This window comes from Lacerta agilis, chromosome 8 (assembly GCF_009819535.1).
Source record: "Lacerta agilis isolate rLacAgi1 chromosome 8, rLacAgi1.pri, whole genome shotgun sequence".
Classification (NCBI taxonomy): Eukaryota; Metazoa; Chordata; class Lepidosauria; order Squamata; family Lacertidae; genus Lacerta; species Lacerta agilis.
This window is the reverse complement of record NC_046319.1, coordinates 43,711,672-43,735,285: the sequence shown is the minus strand read 5'-3', so window position 1 is coordinate 43,735,285 and position 23,614 is coordinate 43,711,672. Positions and strand designations below refer to the sequence as shown.

The window sequence follows — 23,614 nt, the reverse complement described above, 5'->3', positions numbered from 1 at the left end:
AGTTATGTGCAGCACCAGCCAACTGACGTTGTCTTGTAAGTCAAATTGCTCTCTTTTGTTTTCTTAATATTCCAGCTGTCAACACCTCTGCCACTGCTGTCTCTGAGACCACAAAGACACCTCAGGAGCTGGACCTGCTGATGAAAACACATCCTAGAAGTACTGAACATTCGTTGTCTTGGAGGAATCTTCTCTTCACAGTTTAGGGCCAACTGGAATGCTTGGTTGATGGCTGAATGACAGCCAAGCTGGGTGAGACTCAAGGTTGGAGCCCTTCAGCTCATGGCTCTGGGTGGAGACTTCTAGCCAAATACTTCAGGGGTTAGAGAACACACAAGTTCAGGATACAAGCTGAAATATTCAAGGTGTTCCCCTTCCATTTCCCTGCAGTCCTCTGCTGCACTGGTCTCTACAGCCAAAGCAGACACTGTAACACTCCAACCGTTTGCCTTTGACCCCAAAGGCTCACTCTTTCATTGTCTTTTGAGACAGATGGATGCCAGCAACAATATAATGCAATGCAATGTATTGTAATGTAATGTGATATTGTGGTCTCAAAAGCAAATAAACCTGCATTTGAATACAAAATTATAGCAACCACATGTTTTGCTTTTTATGTCAAAGAAATAATCTTTGTGGGCTACTGTCACCAACTGTATGATAATGAGACTTCCCTGGAGGATTGAACAAGCATCAATTAACTCTCTCCCCCCCCCCCCCGGCTTGCAAAGGAAATTAATTGGAAGAATAACTTTATGGTGCATAAAAACTATGTCTGAAATGTTAGATATTTGCTCCATTTCCCTTTTTAAATAGGGAACATACATTTTCATGTCTGCAGTACAGAAATCTGTGAAATAGCCCCATTTATTTATAGTCCAGTTATTCACAGCAGCAAGTATTTATACACAGAATAAAAGTGGAGCTCTCTGCCATTTAAAGTTTGATTTTTAGTGAATTAATCAATGAACATTTAATTGATTAAAACTAAATGCATTTGTTGATGACCAAATCTGCCACTTTTAAAAGGCATAGAAGTGTAAACTAACAGACACTTTAAATAAAAAGATACACTTTTCTCTATTATTTTCAAGGCCAATGAGTCAAATTAAGGAAGGCTGTAGCTCAGTGGTGGAGAATGCAGAAAGTCCCAGCTTCAATCCCTGCCATCTCCAGGTAAAATGGGGATACACTTCTTTCTGAATCCTTGAGAGATGCTGCCAGTCAGTGTAGACAACAATGAGCTAGATCAGGCACAGGCAAACTCGGCCCTCCAGATGTTTTGGGACTACAACTCCCATCATCCCCAGCTAATGGGACCAGTGGTCAGGGATGGTGGGAATTGTAGTCTCAAAATATCTGGAGGGCTGAGTTTGCCTATGCCTGAGTTAGATGAACCAATGGATTCAATATTAGGTAGCTTCCTATATTTGAAGTTGACCTAGCACTCACCACAGACATGTTACTGCTAGGACTGTACATTGGACCCCACCCAAAAAAATATGATTTGTGGTCCCAAATAAAGTTGGATTGGACCATAGCATGAAAATATGCATGGGGGGTGATATTTGTTGGAGTGACAGAGCAGACCCTGTCATATAGGCAGTAGATTGTCAGCTGCAGCAGCAGCAATGAGGGGGGAATTAAAAGCAATAGCAATATTCACTGTGGTTAGCAATTGGAAATATTAACAACAGCAAACTTATAAAGGTGTAGCCAACTGCTATAAAGGAGTAGACTATGTACAGTGTGCCTACAAGACCAACCACAAAAGTAATAATAAAGACAAGGCATCGAAAACTAAACACAACTCTAAATAAACCTTACCAAAAAGCTAGAGTAACTCAAAAGCCAGGCCCACATCCAGCAGCACCCTCAAAATAGACACAAAAGACTGGAAAACTAAGAACTTGGGGGAATCAGGGATTGACAGATCCATCCATCCCTCCTTGTGACAATGTTTAACTTAGGCAATACTTAGGACCACTTTATGTTATGTTTTATACTCAGATTCAGACACAAGTGCAAAAAATATACAGGTCTCATGTTAGTCGTAACTGATCCACATACTTTTCAACTGGTCTTTTTAATGCTCTATTGTATTCATGTACACAAGAGGTACAGTAGGAAAGTTTTGATCACTGCTGCTCAGTATGAGTGAGCTATTCGAAGCTGGTGTGAGGCACATGCAATTCCCACCAGCTCTCTGTACCTGCCTTTGGAAAGCAATGTTAGGAATGACCCTTATTCTGCACACAAAACACTTATGAACTATATTGCCATTCAATATGAGACCCGAGAAAGTATTTCAGTAATAAACCCCACTTGTGTGCAGGCAATTGGATTACAATGGTGCCTTATGTAACTCAGCCTCTTTTTCTCAATTCTGTAACTGTGGTTTTGTACTCAATCTGAAGCATATATTGGTCTAGTTGTAAGAATATAGTATCTTATTTATAAGTGAGCCAGGTTTTTATGGATCTATCAAGTGGAATTGCATCTATCAATATCTATCCTTTGGTGCAGGAAATTGGATTTTCCAGTGTGACCATTTGCGGGGGTGAGTTTAGTGTATCCATCGCAAGCTGTACGAAGCAAAAAAGGAAACTGTTTCATAGACCAGCATTATAAGCTCATGATAGTGAACCTATATTACATTTGATGTCAGCATCTCCAGATAAAGTGGGGAAAGATTGCTTAATAACTTTTGAACCTTACAACATAATGAGGAATGGAAAAGCTTCCTTAAAGCCTTAGCATAGATTCAAACAACAGAAAGGGTTGAAATAGACTTTGAAGATCATCTATCCAGTCTGCTCTGTTGTGGAATAATTCTGCCTAGTAAAAGTTTTCCAAACAGATCTGTACATGCAGGTGTTTACCCATATCAAAGGCTGTTTTAGGTAACAGAAGAGAGGAAAAGAAAGGAATCAAAAGTTAACAACTGAATGGAAATGATGGAAATTTCTCCATACCTTCTGACCATACCCAGAGTAACACGATAAGACATATGTCATTGGATAATGGTACCTTATTTAATTTTAACTTAGCCATATATTCAGCAATCACAACACATTGTGGGGATATTATGGTTACTCGGCCTAATTCTGGGGACAAACCTGCATTCACAATGAAAGTAATCATCAACTCTAAAGAAAAGACCCTGGAGAAACTTGAATGCTGTTTGTACTGGCTAGTATGGACAAGATGTGGTTTGTGGAATGACTTGCACCTGTTGTTGTTGTTGTTCAGAGTCGTTCAGTCGTGTCCGACTCTTCGTGACCCCATGGACCAGAGCACGCCAGGCACGCCTATCCTTCACTGCCTCCCGCAGTTTGGCCAAACTCATGTTAGTAGCTTCGAGAATACTGTCCAACCATCTCATCCTTTGTCGTCCCCTTCTCCTTGTGCCCTCCATCTTTCCCAACATCAGGGTCTTTTCCAGGGAGTCTTCTCTTCTCATGAGGTGGCCAAAGTACTGGAGCCTCAACTTCAGGATCTGTCCTTCTAGTGAGCACTCAGGGCCGATTTCCTTGAGAATGGATAGGTTTGATCTTCTTGCAGTCCATGGGACTCTCAAGAGTCTCCTCCAGCACCATAATTCAAAGCATCAATTCTTCGGCGATCAGCCTTCTTTATGGTCCAGCTCTCACTTCCGTACATTACTACTGGGAAAACCATAGCTTTAACTATACGGACCTTTGTCGGCAAGGTGATGTCTTTGCTTTTTAAGATGCTGTCTAGGTTTGTCATTGCTTTTCTCCCAAGAAGCAGGCGTCTTCTAATTTCGTGACTGCTGTCACCATCTGCAGTGATCATGCACCCTGGACCTCCCTATTTAAGGAGCATTGACACAGTCCCTTCTCAGCCTGGATGACCCTGAATGTTGTTTGTGCTGGCTGGGAAGAGGAAGAGAAACGTGGGAGGCACCTGCACATTTCTACTTGCAAGTTTCCTCAGGACTGGGGAGGAGAGAGGGAGAAACACCAGCTGTGGTTTATTACTACACTACTACAGCCTTTTTGTGTTTGTGTATGTTTTTTGCTCTATTGCTACTGTGGATAAAGAGTGAGAGTTTCTTGCTGTCAAAGCTTATGGACAACAATACACATAATTCAGGGTGATAACCTGGATGGCTTGGAAAGTGGGCAGCATATGTTTGAAAGGTGTTAAGTTAGCCAAGAGCCAAAGAGTGGGAGTCTGTTAGCACAGAGTGAGCCTTCTTTGTGTGAGAGGCAGAGGGGGAGTGAGTGGGCTGCCATATGTGAAAACATGGTATAAACTCTTGCCAGGACCTTCAGTTGTTTAATATGTTTGAATGTCATGTGTAAGAATGTCATGTCATGTTTTTACATGGAAATATTAACTGGGAATATTAACTTTTGTCACTGTAGTTCTGCTTGTTTACTTTATGACAGAATGGTGAAAATGTTATTAACCTGTTTATATGACTTTGTAGCTTTAGTATCTTGTTCTCTGTTCATTTTTATATTTGGTTTTCTGCTCTGGCATTGCAAGCATTAAATGAGCCGTGGAATGTAAATACTGATAGTAATAATAACAAAGAAAACTTTGGTCAAGAGAACTCTGACTCGCAAGTGAATCAGGTCCAAATGTCTATTTTAAGGGCAGAAATGTCTGTCTAGGTTCCGCTTGATCAGGAAAAAAAAAAAGGAAAACTTGTCATGCTTTAATCAAGCTGAGATCATATACCTGTGCAAAGAAGGTACAAAGTGTGATACACCCTACAGACAGCAGCAATTGGTAACGCTGTGTTGAAACAGAAAGGCTGATACGGTTTTAGTCAAGCTGAGACCATGCACCAAGATGAGGAAGACTCATTAAAAGCTCTGAGTGGCCTTTGTGAGGCTCATTATACTGTAATACAGCTTGAGAACGTGTTAAAGAAAACCTGAACACTTGTTTACAGGAGTTTTCCCTTGTCATCATTTGACAAGGGAGCTGAATTTTAGTGAGAAAGGTGGAGTGAGTGAATCAGAAGAAAAGAAAATGTGGATGTGTAGAGGGATCAAAAAGAGATTGCACCTTAGGGGCACAGCCCATTTCTTTTTCTGTTTAGTTTTGCTTAGCTCCAGGTTTTTCTAATTGGATTTCCATTGTTCTGAGGCATTTGGAGCCCAGTTTGCCTTTTTGCCTCCTCTTTGAGAGGAGAAGGGATCTCTTGCTTTGAGCATCCCTCCAATTTTTGAAGCTGCTTTCCCCCCATTTGCTCTTATTTTGTCTCATGAATAGTTTTGAATAGATGCAGTTTTTATGAAGTTGTATTTTCTCTGAAGTTTTTATTTTATATTCTGTTTATTCCCTGGTAATGCTCAGATTTCACCTGCCTTCCCAACCCCTCTGTCACTGCTGCTTACCAAGGGAGGAGAGGAGAGGGAAGGCCACCAGTGTTTAACGTGGCACATGGACAGAGTAAGGAGTGTTGGATGGATTCCACTGCTGCACCCATAACATGTTGTGCTCTCACTGCCTTGCCCCCTACCATCTCTTGGCAAGTGGTAGCAATGCACAGCATTGGGGAGGTAGCCCAACAGAAGAGCTCTGGGGAACTTGAAAGCTATTGTATTGTTTTGCTATAATGCAAGTAAATCCCCTTCTTGGGGATTCAAACTGCCGCCCTTCTGATTGGCAAGCCCAAGAGGCTCAGTGGATTAGACCACAGTGCCACCCACATCCTATAAGGCAAGTAGCTCAAGCAATATACAAATGAGAATCTCTAAGCCAAGCAAAAACTTCACAAAGATAAGTAAGGTTTCCTGCCATGCTGACACATCCTGGGATTCATATTTACTCAAGGTGTTGGTTTTAATTTCCATATTCCTTATGTGTCACTGATCATTACTAGTCTAAGTAAATACTGAGAATGATTGCCTCAGCAGGTGTTCTCAGTGGCACTGCTCCAGCTGCCTACAAAGACATCCTCCATGGGATTTTTTTTTGTACTTTTGAAGCACGGAGATCCATATTCATTTGGAGAGAAAAATAAATGTGTGGTTGTGGTGCTCGTGAAAATTGTTACTGCCATTACAGGCCCTCACATTTTTTTCTCATGTCACCATATCCTATTTTTTGCCTTTTCAGTATGGATAAATCATAAAAAGAGTCCTGAGCTGGACATAGCAATGGGGGAGAAATTCAGTTCAGTTTGCATTTAAAGGCAAATCTAATTCACTTTCCAAAAGAGTCAACCAAACTGCAGCCATCCTTTGAAATTCATACTTCTCTAAATTTTGCAAAGTAGTTTTCCATCCTAATGGTTTGTACAAAAATGCATACATTAGGGTAAAATGTATAGAGAAGAAAGCATTTGTTTGCTATTGGAGGGGGGAACTCCAGTCCCAGAGCTTTAGAGAGGGAATAGTTGTTCAAGAGCAAAACCAGTGCCTCTAAGTTTAATAGATACGCTAGGATGGAGAGGACAGAGGGAAGGTTTGTTGTGGCTGACATGTCAAAGTGTCAGAGGAAATTCAGGATAAACATTACAGCTATTATTCTGAAATTTGACAGGATTCATAATCTCAGAATGTGCAAGCTTATCTGAATATTTCAGCCATTTTTGTCAGTAACAAGTTCTACTACCACTACAGACCATGCATGAGAATCCCCTGACCTATCTATGGACCAGATTAAAAAAACAGGCAAAAAATGCATTATATATGAGAACATTGATAAATGTCTATATAAATAAAAATTGCATTCAAAAATAGGTTTATCAGCAGAAAATTGCACAAAGATAAATACAAATATTTGTGCAGATTTTGTTATATGTATAGTCACAAACTGATGAGGAACTGGGGAGGGAGGACGGAAAACTCTGACTTTTCACTTAACTATGAGCTATGGCCTTTCCTGGTAGCTTGACACCATTTATGACATTCTCAAGTGGAGTGATATGGTTGAAGAATACACACACACACACACAATGAATCACTGCTTATGTGACAAATATGGCTAATGCAGACTGTTAATGTTCTCCCTGCCACTCTAAACTGACAACTCTGATATTTTGAATGACAAATAAAATAGCATGTGATCTATAATTTAATCACATAAGTCCCAGTACACTGTCAGTTGTAAAAGGGTCTTTGACACATTTCCAAAAAAATATGTATGATGTGATGTATCTCTTAAATGTACACATCTGAATCAGAAAAACAAAGGGATGGCAGAGACATACTTGTTGGATTAATATACTTCTATAACGAAGAGCTTTTGCATTATATTTTTAGAAAAGTGCTTTCAATATTCGTTCTGCCAGTTTAGCAAATCTAGGGCAACACTTTCTGTGAACTCAAGAAGCAAAGATGAGGCATATTAGTTGTCTGTGTTTGCGGTCAGTATTCGGAATGCAGAAGGTAGGAACTTCTTGCTGCTGCAAAGTATCAGATCCTGGTGATCTTGCATGGCAGTTGAAACCAAGGCTGGATCTAGACACATGAAAGAAGCATTTCAGTTCAAAGCATTGTAAATTTAAACAGGGAAAACAGGTAGAGAAAAACAGGGATTCCACACCGCCATCTGGTGGCACAATGTTATATTGCACATAGAACACATATAAATTACTTTTTCTTTACCGGTTTAGCTGAGTCCTAAGTGACACAGGCATATGTTTATAGAGACCATGTCACACTGAGACAAAAGTTAACCTACTGGAGTAGAATTGATTTCCCATAATAAGCCTTGATAACTACTTTGCGGAAATCAACCAGAATAAAACACATCATACACAATTCAGGGTTTCTTTCATATTTGATGTACGCATCTGAGAAGTTAATTGAATTCACATGAGTTAACATCTTTGCTACAGAGCAGTTTGCTTTTGGTAACAGGGAACCTATTGTAATTTAAAAAAACAACAACTGATGGATGCCTTGACTGAATTACTAAGAAGGTAACTCTATCACCTACAACCTTAAAAGGGAGCTTACTTGTTAGGAGTTTATTTAATTAATCTGGTCCATCAGGTATGCCAAGCCCTAAATTATGATCTCTCTCTCTCTCTCTCTCTCACACACACACAACAACAACAACAACAACAAAAAACAACACAAATATAAATATGCTTAATGCCCAGATAGTTTGTAAGATGGTTACAAAACATAAAAATCTCACAACAATGGGAAAAAAATCCCATTTAAAATTAATACAGGAGACTTGTGATATCAAGGTGTGCTTTCAAAAAACAGTGGGATGCAAATGCTAAATTTAAATAAAATTTGTGCGATTTTCAAGCCTTGTAAAATACAACAATGAAGCCTGCAGAAATTTAGAACCCAGCACAGGCAATAATTTAGTGAGCTTTGTGGCTGAACTGACATTTGAACCAGGAACCCCCCCCCCTAGTTTCAATCAAAAACATGACCCGCTACAACACACTGCTGTTCTTAAGTGGGATCTTACACAAAAGTGGCCTCTGGTTTAGATGACTTTAAAATGAGATTTAGTAAAATCACAGAAGATGGGCAGATCAACAGCTATTTGCTACAGTAGCAGAGTCAGTGGGCCACTAACTGATGGTTAAATAGGAGCAGCAGGATTCTGTGCTTTAGGTAGCTTCCTTGCCTTGGATGATGTTGACGCCTTATCACGTGGAGGTTTGAGGCAGGAGGAAATGGAGCCATATGGTAGTGATAATAGCCTTGACCAGCATCATCATATTCTCTTATCAGCTTCGGCAAGTAGCTAATGGTGGCTGCTCAGAATGCACAACACATCAGCAAACTGGACCGATTTCCATTCCTGAAGAGGCACCTAAGCTTGTGCACATAATAAATGAGAAATATCTGTCAGAGACAGAAATGAATAATTACTGGTAGTGCTGGCCATTAGATTATGGCCGTGCTTTGCTTGCCGAGACGTGTGCAAATCCTAAGGAATTGTACTGAGCTTACTTTTTTTCTAGCTTTTCTCAAAAGTTTCAACAGATCCTTTCAATTAACGGGGCACACAAAATGCGCCTTGACTTTTGCTTTGCGTGAAATGTGTCATCACATCTGATTCCACCCCTCCCTCCTGACCAATGCTAATGTAGACCTTATCTAAGCTGGGGATGTTTGTCAGTTTTGTAGAAAAGAAAGAAAGAAATGGAAATGGGGATGGGGATGAAAATTCCCACAATTCACGTCTTCATCGGAGATCAGGAATGGAAGCCACAGCAGTGAATATTTATTTATTTAAAAATATATATACACCACTTGATTATAAAAAAAAAACCTTGAAGCATTTTTTACAAGCAATAAAACAGTAAAATCAAAAACAATTCAAAAACATATGTTAAAACATAACGAAAGTTAAAATACTAAAACAGATTAAAACCGCCTCAAATTTCTAAACATCTGAGTAGGCTTCTTGTCTAAGCAAGAATATTTTTAGCAGGCACCAAACAGAATACAATGAAGGTGCCAGCTTGATCTCAATAGCCTGGAAATTCCAGGGTGCAGGTGCTGGCAAACTACATGATTGTGTTTTTACAAATGCACAACACATATGATATGGCACCTGTAGTAATGCCAATTCTGCCAATCCAAACAGTTGAGGGGGCACATGTGGAGTAAGGCAAACTTGTAGTTAAACTGGTCCCAAGCTGTTAAGGGCTTTATGTACTAATAGTAACACCTGGTCCCATCACCTCCTGGCAAATAAAAGGGGAAGAAATGGAGGCAGTGAGAGATTTTACTTTCTTGGGTTCCATGATCACTGCAGATGGTGACAGCAGTCACGAAATTAAAAGACGCCTGCTTCTTGGGAGAAAAGCAATGACAAACCTAGACAGCATCTTAAAAAGCAGAGACATCACCTTGCTGACAAATGTCTGTATACCAGTAGTTAAAGCTATGGTTTTCCCAGTAGTGATGTATGGAAGTGAGAGCTGGACCATAAAGAAGGCTGATCACCAAAGAATTGATGCTTTTGGATGATGGTGCTGGAGGAGACTCTTGAGAGTCCCATGGACTGCAAGAAGATCAAACCTATCCATTCTGAAGGAAATCAGCCCTGAGTGTTCACTGGAAGGACAGATCCTGAAGCAGAGGCTCCAATACTTTGGCCACCTCGTGAGAAGAGAAGACTCCCTGGAAAAGACCCTGATGTTGGGAAAGATTGAGGGCACAAGGAGAAGGGGACAACAGAGAATGAGATGGTTGGACAGTATTCTCAAAGCTACCAACATGAGTCTGACCAAACTGCGAGTGGCTGTGGAAGACAGGAGTGCCTGGCGTGCTCTGGTCCATGAGGTCACAAAGAGTCAGACACGACTAAACAACAACAACAACAACAAGTAACACCTTGTCCCAATAACAAATCAGCAACCAGTGCAGATGTCTGAGCACAGGGGCTTTTGCTGCCAAATCCTCACTCCTGTCAGCAATTGCGCTGCAGCATTCTGCACCAACTGCAGCTTCCAAATCAAGCAGGATGGAAGCCCCACATAGAGTGCATTGCAGTAGTTCCATCTTGAAGTAACCAACACATTTGTAACATATATAATAACGGAGGAATAAAAAGAATAATATGGGACAATTTAGGATATGTAGGGAAAGATGAAAACAACTTTAAGGAACCACAGAAAGAGGGGGAGGGAAGTCAAGGTTTAAAATGTTAGGATTATTATTGAATGATTTGTCAAATGTTTTCTTTTTTGTTATAATCTATAATTATAAATATTTTTTTAAAATATTACAAATATTTATTTACCACATTTATTTAGCTTATCACTGTATGAAGACAATCAATAGAAAAGATGTTACGTGAAAATGAGGTATGCTCTTTTTCTCCTTGAAATCTGTTCCCATTTACCCCTGATAGATTTTTTATATATGGTCTGGAGGGCAAATGACTGCCTATGATGTCGGTGACAGAAGCAAGCCGGAAGCTATTATTCTGTTTTCTGTGCTGCAAGGCTTGTTCTGTAGATGTGCTTTTAAAAGTTACAATTTCATCTACATGATCACAGACTGTACATTCTTTGAATTACTCAAGGGAAAATGCTGGGATTGATAATCAGCTTGGCTAGATGCAGCTCTTACCAACAACTTGTAAGGATTAGGAAGTTGTCAAAAAGCTATCATTAGAGCTTTAGTGATTATTTTCTTCCAGTAACTCACATTAAATTAGAAACTAATGCATTTCTTCCTTTGATGGCTTTTTATAGTTATCTGCAGGTGAAGGAATATCAGTCACAAAAGAAAATTTGATTTTGTTCATCATTAATTTTTAATTTGTTTTTGAGACGTCTTCAAGCTACCTTTGTACGCTTCATAATTCATCCTGTACTCTGCAGAGTATATCTCCCTTAGAATTCAACACCGACACAGTTGATCATGTTCCGCAGCAGCTCCTGGGGATGATCTCTTTTATATGCCCCCCTTTATTTTTTTGATTCATAGTCTGCCATATATCTCGCTAAGATCTATACACTACTGACAAAATGAAGTCGCTCTACAGGCCGACATAAAAGGAAGTGCTTAGGCCTAAATTCATTTGAAGAAGATTTACTCTTTTCTTTTGTCAAAAAGCCGCAATGTGAATTGAGACGTAGTACGTTCCCTCTTCAGGTACAATTGTGAGGTCAACTCTCTGGCTCCCCTTCAAAGAACAAAATAAGCTAGTTTTTAGTTCTATGGCTTCGGGCCTATTAATTATTACTTATTTGTTTTGAAGACTGAATCTGTTAGAGGCTATGAGCTGACATTTCACAATGATGATCAGTGCACATTTAGTTCTTTCCAAACACAGCACCTGCGCAGGTTCCCAGAAGAACATAGCGACAAAAGCTTCACAATGTTGAGATCAAACAGCAATGGGATGCTTTTGGTTCTCAGGCATTACATTGTTTGGGAAGGAATATTCTATTATCTCATACCTTCATAGATAGTGTGTGTGTTTGTGTGTGGGGCTTGTTTGTTTGTTTCCTGTCATTGGCAACCATTTTGTACTGACACCCCTTTCTAGTGATGGTTTTCCTCCCCCTCCCCCCAAGGTTTAGGTGTTTCTATTTTACATTGAGTCCCCTCCCTATCAGAGAAAAAAGACAGGATATAAATATAATAAAAAATACAAATAATAGCAGAATAAATAAATGAATACACTGTTGCCCTTAGAGAAGACAACACTCATTAAAAGACTGCCCCTTTTGTGACCTGCTTCCACAAAACTGCATACATTATTGTTTCAACTAACCAAGCTTAGCTATTAGCGCAGGGATCATCAATGTGGTGCCTTCCAAATATTGTTAGACTCCCCAATCCCCATCACCCCCAGCCAGCAGTCAGGGAAGTTGATAGTGGTAGTCTACTAACATCTGGAAGGCGCTATGCTGGCGATTCCTGCATCAATTCTTTGTGAATACCACTCTGCCACATAAACTCAATGATACAGGATTTGCAGCCCTCCAGATGTGTAGGGGAAATGTGGAAGACCATTGTAATTTTGAGGAGTTAGAGGACATGTCTCTTTCCCTTTACATCCTCGGTTTAAGGTATGCTGATTCATGATGGTATAACTTGTTTTTCACACACCTGTGTCAGGAGTTTCCTGGGTCTCCTGTGTTCTAAGTGCTGATTAGCTAGTGGGGAGGATACCCAGGTGTAGTGAATTGGGTTGGAGACTCTCAGCCGCTCTGCATTCCTGTTGAGTCACACCCCTTGTCCCGGGCTGATCATGAGTGATGCCTGCAAACCAGGTTCAGTCAATCAAGTCAATCAAAGTTGGCTATAAAAGCTGTAGGTTGAAGGGGCTGAGAGAGCTTCTTCACAGATTGAGGTACCAGATGCTGTGAGACTGTTGGCCGGGGTCTCTCACTGCTCTACCTGGAGCTCTGGGTAGCTGAAGGGGAGATTGTGTGTGGCTTCTGTCTGGTATGCTATAATTTGTGTTTTGTATGCCTGCTGCTACCTGTTAACCTTATGCAAATAAAGCATTGTTTATTCTTCATCCACTGGTGTGCTCACTGGCTCCAGATCCTGCCCTTGGCAGAACAAGATTTTGTTGGGTTCCATAAGTCCTGTTGACTGTGGCTGTTGGGAGCTTGATTTCAGCAATGTCTGGAGGACCACATGTCAGTCACCCTTGATATAAGCCAAATTTCCCTCAATCTACTGTTGAGGTTCTTCTCAGAAGAAATACAGGCAGCCTAATCATATGCTAGCTTACTCAAAAGTGATCATTTCTATATGCAGTGGGACCTATGTTCAGTAGGAACATAAGAACATGCTAAGATCAGGGCAATGGCTCATCTAGTCCAGCATCCTGTACTCACAGTGGCAAATCAGATGCCTGTGGGAAACCTGCAAGCAGGATCTGTGCACAAGAGCACTCTCCACTCCTGTAGTTTCCAGGAACTAGTATTTGGAAACACTACTGCCTCCAGCTGTGGAGGGAGACTAGTGCCATCTTGGCTGGTGGCCTTCTGCATGAATTTGACCAATCCTCTTTCAAAGCTATTGGTGGCTATCATTGCTTCCTGTGGAAGCAAGTTCCATAGTTTAGCTCTCCTTTCCCAAGACCCTCATTCTACCTGACAGCAAGGGAGCTATCATTGTGGGAGAGGGAGACACCTACAACATCTATAAAGGCCTCGTCCACCAACCTTTTGGCTTTTCCAGGTTCTGCACCTTTGTCTCAAGGAAGCGAACTTGTTCCCAGCGAGCCAGGAGCAAATTGCACCTCGGGCACACCCATGACTTCTGTCCAAGAGGGAGACAGTTGTACATTTTACAGACAGTGCAAAACACCAGAAAGCTCCCCAAATTCCTGCTGGCTTTCTACCTGCATATGTGGGTGGGCGGATGCTACTTTTTTAAGAGTGTGGGATTTCATTGGGCAGAGTGAGGTGCCCTGGCCTCCTTGCCAAACTTCATATCTGGAAATACAGCCTGAGATTGTCTAAAAAGATTACTAACATTTCACCGACAGTTTTTGAACATTGGTGGTGGTGGTGGAGTTAAACAATTAGCCTGTCAAGCTCATTTGGTCAAAGTGAATGCAATACTGATTCCTTTGAAGTCAAAGCCTTTAAAAAAAACACAGAGAATTGGATTACACTCTATTTGCAGACCTCGCTTGCACCTTATTTTCTTTAAACTTTCAATGTATGTTTCTCTAGCTAACCATTACACAAATTAGGGCTCCTCTTCACTGCCCAGATCTCAGTGTTTGTAATTCTACTGCTGACTCTTGCTAGGATCACACAAAACATTCCCTGTGGAGTTGCGTGTAGAGGTCCTCAAGTCCACCCCCAAGTAACTCACACCATACACAGAAATTTTGTTAAGGTTAAATGGCATAAAAATTTGGCCACAACCGTTTTATTAAATTACACCATGTGAGTGGTTGCTTAGGCATTGGTTTGACTATGTCCCATCTAGGGGACAGGCTGACTTCCAACCGCTTGGTGGAAGACAGCAAGAGGGAAAACACTTTGGGGAGAGTATTTGGGGGACGGGGCGACCAAGACCCTCCCTCTCCCTTAATGCTCCCAGGGGCCCTTGCGTGGCCCAAACCCATGACCTGGGATGACAAGCATGGAGAGCCCCTGGATTCCTTTAACGGAATTCCCTGCGCAGCAGCAGCAATGGAGGGGCAGGCACGGCCAACCACTTCCCCTCCCGCGATCCAATTAAATAACCAATGCCTAACCGCCAACCTTACAGTTGTGACTAATTGCTATGTAGTAGGCGAAAGCCCAATGGCCAAAACCAATCTGCCAATTGGGAAAATTCCTACTAGGCCCCTGTCAAAGCAGACGACCCCATGACAGGCAATAGCAAGGTCAAAGCGCACGCCTATACCAAGGGGGGGGGGATGGGAGATCCGATGCACGCAGCAAAGAGGGGCAGTTACTAAGAACGCCCAGTATATATACCCCTGACCTGTCCATCAACATTTTGCAACATACTAATCTCCCCAACAACTGCCTCGGCCCCTATCAATACTCTAGCTAACAGATTAGATCCCTCCCCACAACTTTAGCAGGGTGTCTTGCTAGGCCCCAACCGCAACACGTGCTCTCTATGAAGGAGAACACGCTTTGCGTGTAGAGGTCCTCAAGTCCACCCCCAAGTAACTCACACCATACACAGAAATTTTGTTAAGGTTAAATGGCATAAAAATTTGGCCACAACCGTTTTATTAAATTACACCATGTGAGTGGTTGCTTAGGCATTGGTTTGACTATGTCCCATCTAGGGGACAGGCTGACTTCCAACCGCTTGGTGGAAGACAGCAAGAGGGAAAACACTTTGGGGAGAGTATTTGGGGGACGGGGCGACCAAGACCCTCCCTCTCCCTTAATGCTCCCAGGGGCCCTTGCGTGGCCCAAACCCATGACCTGGGATGACAAGCATGGAGAGCCCCTGGATTCCTTTAACGGAATTCCCTGCGCAGCAGCAGCAATGGAGGGGCAGGCACGGCCAACCACTTCCCCTCCCGCGATCCAATTAAATAACCAATGCCTAACCGCCACCGAGCAAACGAGCTCGCCGCCAACCACTCACAAACCCAGCCCATCCTTCAAGTTTGAAGCCACGGCTTGCAGCCAAGTGTCACACCCCAAAGGTGACAGATGCACCCCATCCGGCCGGAAAAGGGTTATTGCCTTGAAGGTGATTTCTGGGTGCGCGATAACTGCTCCGCCCAACGACAAAACTTTGTGGGCTGCCGCTGCCGTAACCCGCTTCCTAGCGCTTTCTGTAGCCGCGGGACGATGGCTGTCACGCCAGACACGCCTTTGCAAAAAATGTGACCAAAATACTTTAGTGGTCGGCAAAGTCGACACCAGTTCCTCCAAATCCTTCAGGATTAAGGAACGCAACACCAGGCAGCCCACCGAAACCAAGTCATTTTCCCCCAATTGTATCACAATGGCCGAAGGGGGGCCCTCCCTTGCCATGAGAGTCCGCACCATCGGGAGCAGTTCACCCCAAAGCATCCCCCGTCTGGCGAACCAGGACACGTGCACATGCCGAGGAAGACCCAGAGCAGGACCCATTCCTGATTCACGAGCTCTGACACCGGCCCAGTGGACAATGCTGTGTCCCATAATCCAGACGCGAACCACTGCTAGGCCTAGGAGAGATGAAAAACAGGCAGCATAAAATATGGGAATCTTATGGTCTCCCTCGCACATAGCCCTTATAGGCGTCAGACTTCCACCTTCCCAAATTCTTGATTCTTTCGACCGACAGGCCCCAGTGAGCCGCAGTAGTTGCTGCCCCTATGCGGAAAGAATGGGGGGCAAAGTTGTTAGCCGGGAAGCCACAGGCCGACAGAGCCTTACGCAAAACCATAGCGAACTGTCGCCTCGCCAGTGGGGCGCCGTCCTGATGGATTAGGAATGGGCCGTCCCCAGGGCTTCTGATGGCCATAAACTTGGCCGTATCCTTCACTGGGCACGGGCCGGCCTCTCCAGTAGCCGGAAGGCGGAGAAGCGCGCCCCTGCCCAGCTGGTCCGTTTTTGAATTCCGAATAGTGAGGACCAGCTCCGATGTAGACAAGGCGACGTCCTGCAAAAGCAAACCCCTGGAAACCGCCCCTTGTGTGGCTTCGAGAACCACCTCTCCAACCCGGAGTGCCCCAAAAAATGCGATGGAAAAAGCTGCTGCAAAAAGCCTAGCCTCATACTTGGACCAACAAATGGAAGTTAAAACAGCGCGTATTTTTGTGAGGACATCGAACGTGATGGGCCTTCTGGCTGATGCCCTCGGGGGACGGAGTCGTCCCCAGCCTTCCAATGCTTTACGCACCAGGAAGGATGCGCCAGGGTCCTTGTCAAAGAAAGCTTTTGAGAAAAAGGAGATGGCAGCCGAGTGAATCCGAAGCGTCCTTGGGGCACGTCCCTGCTGAAAAAGATGAGCTAAATACTTAAGCACCTGGGAAGTAGAAGGCGGCGACCGCACCGCCACCTGCCTGGGCAAACCGATAAAAGTTACGAAGTCACTCCAAGCCTTATTGTACGCCCTCAGTGTAGAAGGGGAAAGGGAAGCAGCCACACCTTGCAGAACTAAGTGCTGCCAAGGTTCCAGAGATGGACTGGAAAAAATTCCGGGAATTCCTGGGCCTCTGGAGCCAGGGACCTGAAGCGCTCCATCTGGAAACGGGACAGAGCGTCAGCGATCTCATTAGATATCCCTGGAACAAAACGGGCTGAAAATACAATATTATTCCGCAGGCATTGCAGGACAAAGGTCCTGAGCAGGGCCGATACCCTCGCGGAGCGAGAGGACTGTTTTGCAAGCACTGACACGACGGCCTGATTATCGGACCAAAAACAAACTCGGCGGTCCCTAAACTCGTCCACCCACAGGTGGACGGCGACCGCGATGGGGAAAAATTCGAGGAAAGTTAAGTCACGGGAAATTGCCTCGCCTTGCCACGTAGGTGGCCAGTGTTCGGCGCACCAGCGGCCCTTCCAATACAAGCCGAAACCCAAGGAACCAGCCGCATCAGAATGCACTTGAAAATCGTTGTGCAGGTTCAATGTATCCTGCCACAAGGATACCCCGTTGAAATCTCTCAAGAAAACCAGCCAGTTCCGGAGATCCGATTTGACGTCTGCCGGGAGGCGGGTGAAGTGACGTGGGGAGCGAAGGCCGGCAGTAAGCCTGGCCAATCGGTGACAGAAGGGCCTACCAGGTGCCACAACCCTACAAGCGAAATTCAGGTGACCCAAAAGGGATTGGAGCTGCCTCAACGTCACCTTGCGCAGGGGAAGTAGAGCTTCGATGATCTCCTTCAGATTCACCAACTTGGCATCTGGCAAGCGAGAGGTTTGCGCAACGGTATCCAACTGGATGCCCAGATAAATTAACTGCATGGACGGACCCTCGGTCTTTCCGGCTGCCAGGGGGACCCCCAGTTCCTCAGTCAGGGCTGTAAAAGCCCGCATCAAGGCTGCACAATCCTCAGTATCGTGCGCCCCAACCAGCAAAAAATCATCGAGGTAATGAGTCACCCCAGCTAGGCCGGTCTTATGGCGCAAGGCCCAATCCAAAAAAGTGCTAAATGCTTCGAAAGCCGCACAGGCTATCGAGCAGCCCATGGGCATAGCTTTGTCAAAATAAAATGACCCGTTGAACTGGAAACCTAAAAGCCAAAAATCTTGCGGGTGAATGGGTAGCAATCGGAATGCCGATTCTATATCGCATTTTGCGAGCATGGCGCCAGGGCCGTATTTTCTAATCAATTTAATCGCGTGGTCCAAAGAAGCGTATTTGACCGAGCAAAGCTCCTGAGGGATGGCAGCATTTACCGACGTACCCTCCGGACGTGATAAATCGTGAATCAGGCGGAATTCGCCCGGGGCCTTCTTGGGCACAATCCCCAAAGGGGAAAGATGCAAGTTAGGGAACGGGGGAGCGGCAAACGGGCCCGCAATGCGGCCCAAAGAGATCTCTTTAGCAATTTTCCTTTGAGCCACTTCGGGCATTTCCGAAATGGATTTTTGGTTTGCAGGATTGCGTGCCACGGGAGACGAGGCTACCGGAATCCTGAAACCCAGGGAAAAACCTTCCCTTAAATAAGTAGCCGCCTTTTGATCAGGATAAATTTGCAACCAGGGTAAGAGATCAGCGATACGGACCGGGGTGGGGGCCAAAGACACATCTACACTATTTTGCGGCACCTGCTGCTGGTTGAGAGGGGGCTGCCTTAGCAGCGGGGCGCGTGCCCCCCCTTCCCCCCGAAAGGGCCGTTTTCCCGAAAAACAAGACAAGACGGGATGGTTACCTCCGCACCTGTCACAGACGTGCGGGAATTTGCAGGATGCGCGCTGGCAGGTCCCCTTATTAAAATCCCAGCAACAAATTCTGCGAGGTGCCGGAAAAGCCGCTGCCTTTGCCTTCTGCGGCTCGGGGGTCTTTTTCTCCATAAGGGGGGCCACGTAAGTGGACCAGACGTCAAGATCCCTACGATCCCAACGCGCCGAAGTGATCCTGTGGGCTCTGGTCCTGAACTTTTTATCGTACGTGATTGCCGCCGCCTCCCCCGCCATTGCATAGGCCGAGCGCACGATAGACTGATACACAATCATATGCAGGGCTCGTTTGGGGTAAGCAGCTACAATCACGCCTGCGAACACTTGGAAGCAATCAAGCCAATGCTCGAAAGTCTTCTCCGCCCTATCAAGCCTCGCACGTTTTTTGGCTGAGGCGGTTGTTCTATCCTGCCCATGTGGGCCATCCTCCGGAGGGGCCAGTTTGAAGATGTCCACATAGCGTCCTTCCAGAATTCTAGTGCGAATTTTGGAGGACAAGTGGCAACCCGGTATAATGTCTTTTGTCCTGTTAGTGGACACCATGACCTCAGGTACTGGTGAACCGTCCAAAAATTCCTGAGCGGCTCCATATTTGGCCCGGTGGGCATTCGCCCTCCTGCGCCACGCCCACCTAGGTAGGCCTGAGGCCGTTTCACCGAAACCCCAATAAAGCTTTGAGGAATCCACAGACTCCTCATCCGAACTTGTGGAAGACGAACCTGTAGTTGAGGAGGAAGACCCGTCCCGGGACTTCTTGGCACGCTTCCCGCAGCAATGCTTGTGGCGGCGTTTTCCCCCCTTTGAAGCCTTCCGCGGCATCGGTAGATTGTCCTCGGAGGACGACTCGGACTGACGCCGCTGATGAGAAGCACCCGGAGTGGGTGCCATGGATGCGGCCGTGGTGGTGCCCCTGCTCCTCCCGGACTGGCGCCAACCGCCGCCTTCCCTGTGGCATCGCCTGCCCGAAGAAGCCTGCGTGGCCACGTAGGCGCTGCCTTCCGAAGAGGATCGAGACTCAAGGGCCGGCTGCGGCGTACCTGAAAACAGTAAAACAGAACCAGGCGGAGAAGGTGAATCCCGTGAAGTAGCCGCACGGCGCTGCGAACGACCCCCCCGCCTGCCAGTGCCCCGGGCCCGCCCCCTTGTGGCAGTCCTGCGACCGCGCGCCCCCCTCCCCCGGGTGGAAGCCCGGGGAGAGGATGGACCCGGAGTGGATGGCGCCTGGGCGTCCGAAGACAGGACCCCGGAAGGCGGAATGCCTTCTCCCTCGGCGCTACCCAAGACATCTGGTGAAACAGCGTCGGCCGTCAGCGAAGGCCCTGCTTGACTACTTGATTGCGGCGCTGCACGTTGCATAATGCCGTCCATATCCGATGAAAAGCGGGCCAGGGCTGCCGGATCGCTGGCCAGGCTGGCGACAAAGGACTGAATGCGCTGCATGGTATGCGCCGGGGACGGAGAGCGCAAGGCCTGGGATGGGCCCTTGATGGCCCTCTTGGACTGGATAGGCGATGCCTGGGTTGAGGCCTCCTCTGACGCCATAGAAGCTGCGTGCAATCCAGTGAAAAATTTGCGACCGCTGAAGAGGCTAGTTGCTACCGGGACCAGCAGGCGTCGCCTCCCGACCAGCCACAGGAAACGGACCTGTAAGGACTTAAGAGAAAAAACAGCTACACGAGTAAATGAAAATTATTTTTTTATTATTATTATTATTAATAAAATTATAACTAAATATTCAAGCTCCTAGAGGCAACAGTCCAGCTCCAGCAACAAATAAACCAGGCGTAGTAACAGAACCGGCCACCAGAGGGAGCAGAGGAAGCAATTCAATTGACAAACCGAAATACTAAAAAGGTGCAGTAACCCAGCCGGCCACTGAAGGCAGCAGAGAGCAGCTCAGGAGCTCAGTAAGAGTCCTCCGTGCAGGAAGATCGGCTGGCCACCCGGGGGCAGCAACGCCAGAGACGATCACAGCCCGGGAAGGAGCAGCGCGATGGCTTCCAGGGGATGAGACGGCCCAACACAAGGTAAAGAGGCGATAATTGTGCTTTTAAGGCACAAGCGGGAACTAGGCAGGCAGAGCAGCGCTGGCCGCTGGAGCAGCCGCGTGGGATATTTCTGCCTCCCGGGATCCACACCAGGTAGCCGGGCTGAAGCACAGGAGCCGGGGGAGGCGCTCGTGGGGGGGGGCGGAAAGGCACAGGCCCTCGCGCTTCCACTAGGCCCGGCAGAGAAGGCCCACTCAGGGGCAGGGCAGTCGGGCTTGGCGCGGCAAAGCCGGCGGCGAATCGGCCCGGGGCGCGCTGGAACGCGCCCGCCCCGCGCGGGACAGCGGCAGCGCCCGCTGGAGCTCCGAGCGGCCCGGCTATGCAGCGGGGGCGGCGAGGAAGCCCGCGGCCCCCACCACGGCCCCGAGGTCAGCGGGAGCGGGGAGGCTCACCTGCCTAAAACCCCGCTGGGCCGTTCGGGTGGGGGGGAGAGCCTCCTCGCGAGGAGGCAACCGAAAACGGCAGCAGCGGCGCGGGCCCGGGGCGCGACTGACCGCGCAGGTTTTTAAAGGCGCCGGGGTCCCTGCTCAGGCTCCGCACGGCTGCCGCGGAGCAGGCTAAAGGCCGCGCGCGCCGCTCAAGGGCGGCTTGCTACGGCAATGGGGGCCAAGCGGGAGGCGGCGGAGAGCCCCGTAGGCGGCCTCCGTCGAGGTGGCGGGGAGCCGGGCGTAAAACCGCCGCTCGGATGGGAAGCGGGGCGAAACAGCCCCTTCCCCAGGCAGCAAACACCTCCCAACACACACAGGGCTAACAAGGGAGCGGCAGCGGGTAAACCGGGCAACGGCAGCCTCCCGGTAAATATACAGGGCAAAGGGCCAGGGGGGGTGGGTGGGGTGGGTGGGGGAGGGACGGGGAGTTAAGGGCTGAGCGAGGGCTAAAGTAGAAAGGCAAGGAAACCTAGATTAAAGGCAAAAGGACGAAATTACAATAAGTCTCAAAAAGCAAGGCCAATACAACCGTAGCAGCAACTCCAGACTGGTGAACAGATCAGATCCGATGCACGCAGCAAAGAGGGGCAGTTACTAAGAACGCCCAGTATATATACCCCTGACCTGTCCATCAACATTTTGCAACATACTAATCTCCCCAACAACTGCCTCGGCCCCTATCAATACTCTAGCTAACAGATTAGATCCCTCCCCACAACTTTAGCAGGGTGTCTTGCTAGGCCCCAACCGCAACACGTGCTCTCTATGAAGGAGAACACGCTTTCTTCCCTCTGCTTTTGTTCCCTGGCAGTTTTTCCTCTGCTGCTTCATTCCACTGTGCTCTGTGCTGTGTGGAGCCGGCAAGGAGAAAACACCACTAATGATGGGAAAGCATCAATAGGGCAAAGGGAACAAAATAGAGAAGGGTTAATAGAGAAGGAGCAGATGAAAGTGAAATACAATGAAGCCAAGGAGAAGGGGGAAATTTTTAAGTTGCAGAAAAAACTTAGTGAAAAGGTTTGATGTTAAGCAAAAGTCTCAGTTGGACACATATATTTGTAAAAGCTCTTCTATCTCATTTTATGAGTTGAATAATCCCTAATCCATTTCATCTCACCCGGTTTCCTAGTCTCCAAATAATTTTGAACTGGCACCTAATTTGAATATAGCATATATATATATATATATATATATATATATATATTTTAAAAAAGAAGAAGTAAAAGTAAGGTTGCTTGAAAAATCTGATCCTTGATTTCATCTGTCCCTTTCAGGGTGAAACTAAATGTTACTTATGTAATTTGTTGTTAGCAAGCATGCTTAGCAGTTTCTTGAAACAAATAACTCTAGGCCAGTGATTGCTAAACTTGGCCCTCCAGCTGTTTTGGGACTACAATTGCCATCATCCCTGACCACTGGTCCTGTTAGCTAGGGATGATGGGAGTTATAGTCCAAAAACAGCTGGAGGGCCAAGTTTGGCCATCACTACTCTAGGCCTAGAGGATGATGCTTAGCACTACAGTGTGCAGGAAGGGCAAAGTTTTCCCTATGACCCTAATGACAATCACACCCTCTTGCACTTAGAGGTGGATTTGGGGGAGTACGACCAGAGGTGGATTCAGGTGGCTCCCAGGGTAACATAGAGCTAATCCCAGGGCCACAAAATTTGACCATAGGGTTGATTGTAGAGTCTATCCACACCCCTAATATGTGCAAAGAGCCCATGACATAAGTGGAAGTTGGGACTGATTTCTGCGCCTGCAAAATGGGCTAAACTTTGACATGCAGAAACGTTTAGAACAGTTCTGTGACTCAGTTCTTTATTATTTTCATAGCTTCAAAAGGAAGCTACTTTAGAACACTGAGAAGTGGCTGTTATTAAAGTAGCCAAAGACGTTGCAGTAACAGTTCGCCAGAGGTTAGCATTCCTTCCTTCTTGACTTTCAATGCAGAACAGGGAGGAGGAGGAGAAAAGATCGATATACAGGCAGTCGCTGAAAGTTAAACTGTTCCTTGTGACATGGTCTAATTACAGCCCACTAGGCTCAAAGGTATTGTCTTGCTACAGATGCACCGTAGTATATTTTTCAAAAAATATATATATTGAAGCTTTCCAATTGTTTTTCAAGTAGCAAAGTGTAAAGAGAGAGACCACTTGCAATTTTGTGTTCTTATTAGTCTTTGTGGAAGACAGCAAACAAGGACTCTTATCCAGAAATTACCGGTACTCTGGGGTGTGTATGTTTCCTGAAAAGAAAATGTAGAATTCAAACTGTTCTTCACAGGATGAGTTTGATAAAATGAGTACTTAGATATTACTGTTTATTTTATTTAAATCCCTCCTTTCCTCCAAGGAAGTCAAGATGGCA

At 45.9% G+C, this 23,614-nt stretch overlaps 1 protein-coding gene across 1 annotated transcript; it reads right to left on the bottom strand.

The window, feature by feature from the left end:
* Positions 1-15,474: 15,474 nt before the first annotated feature.
* On the bottom strand, positions 15,475-19,623 carry LOC117052188. The gene is made up of 2 exons (XM_033158964.1): positions 19,489-19,623; positions 15,475-16,083 (listed from the first exon to the last, which is right to left on the bottom strand). Exons 1-2 carry the CDS (start codon positions 19,586-19,588, stop codon positions 15,509-15,511), a joined length of 675 nt encoding a protein of 224 aa, XP_033014855.1. The 5' UTR covers positions 19,589-19,623; the 3' UTR covers positions 15,475-15,508.
* Positions 19,624-23,614: the final 3,991 nt, after the last annotated feature.

Bases quoted from the DNA above. Each gene is read 5' to 3' on its own strand.
- LOC117052188 (XM_033158964.1), bottom strand. From the start codon at position 19,588: ATGCCGCGGAAGGCTTCAAAGGGGGGAAAACGCCGCCACAAGCATTGC. The intron at 16,084-19,488 runs GTTCGTCTTCCA...CATCTCTCCTAG, and splicing joins GTCTTCCTCCTCAACTACAG to GCCTAGCAGTGGTTCGCGTC.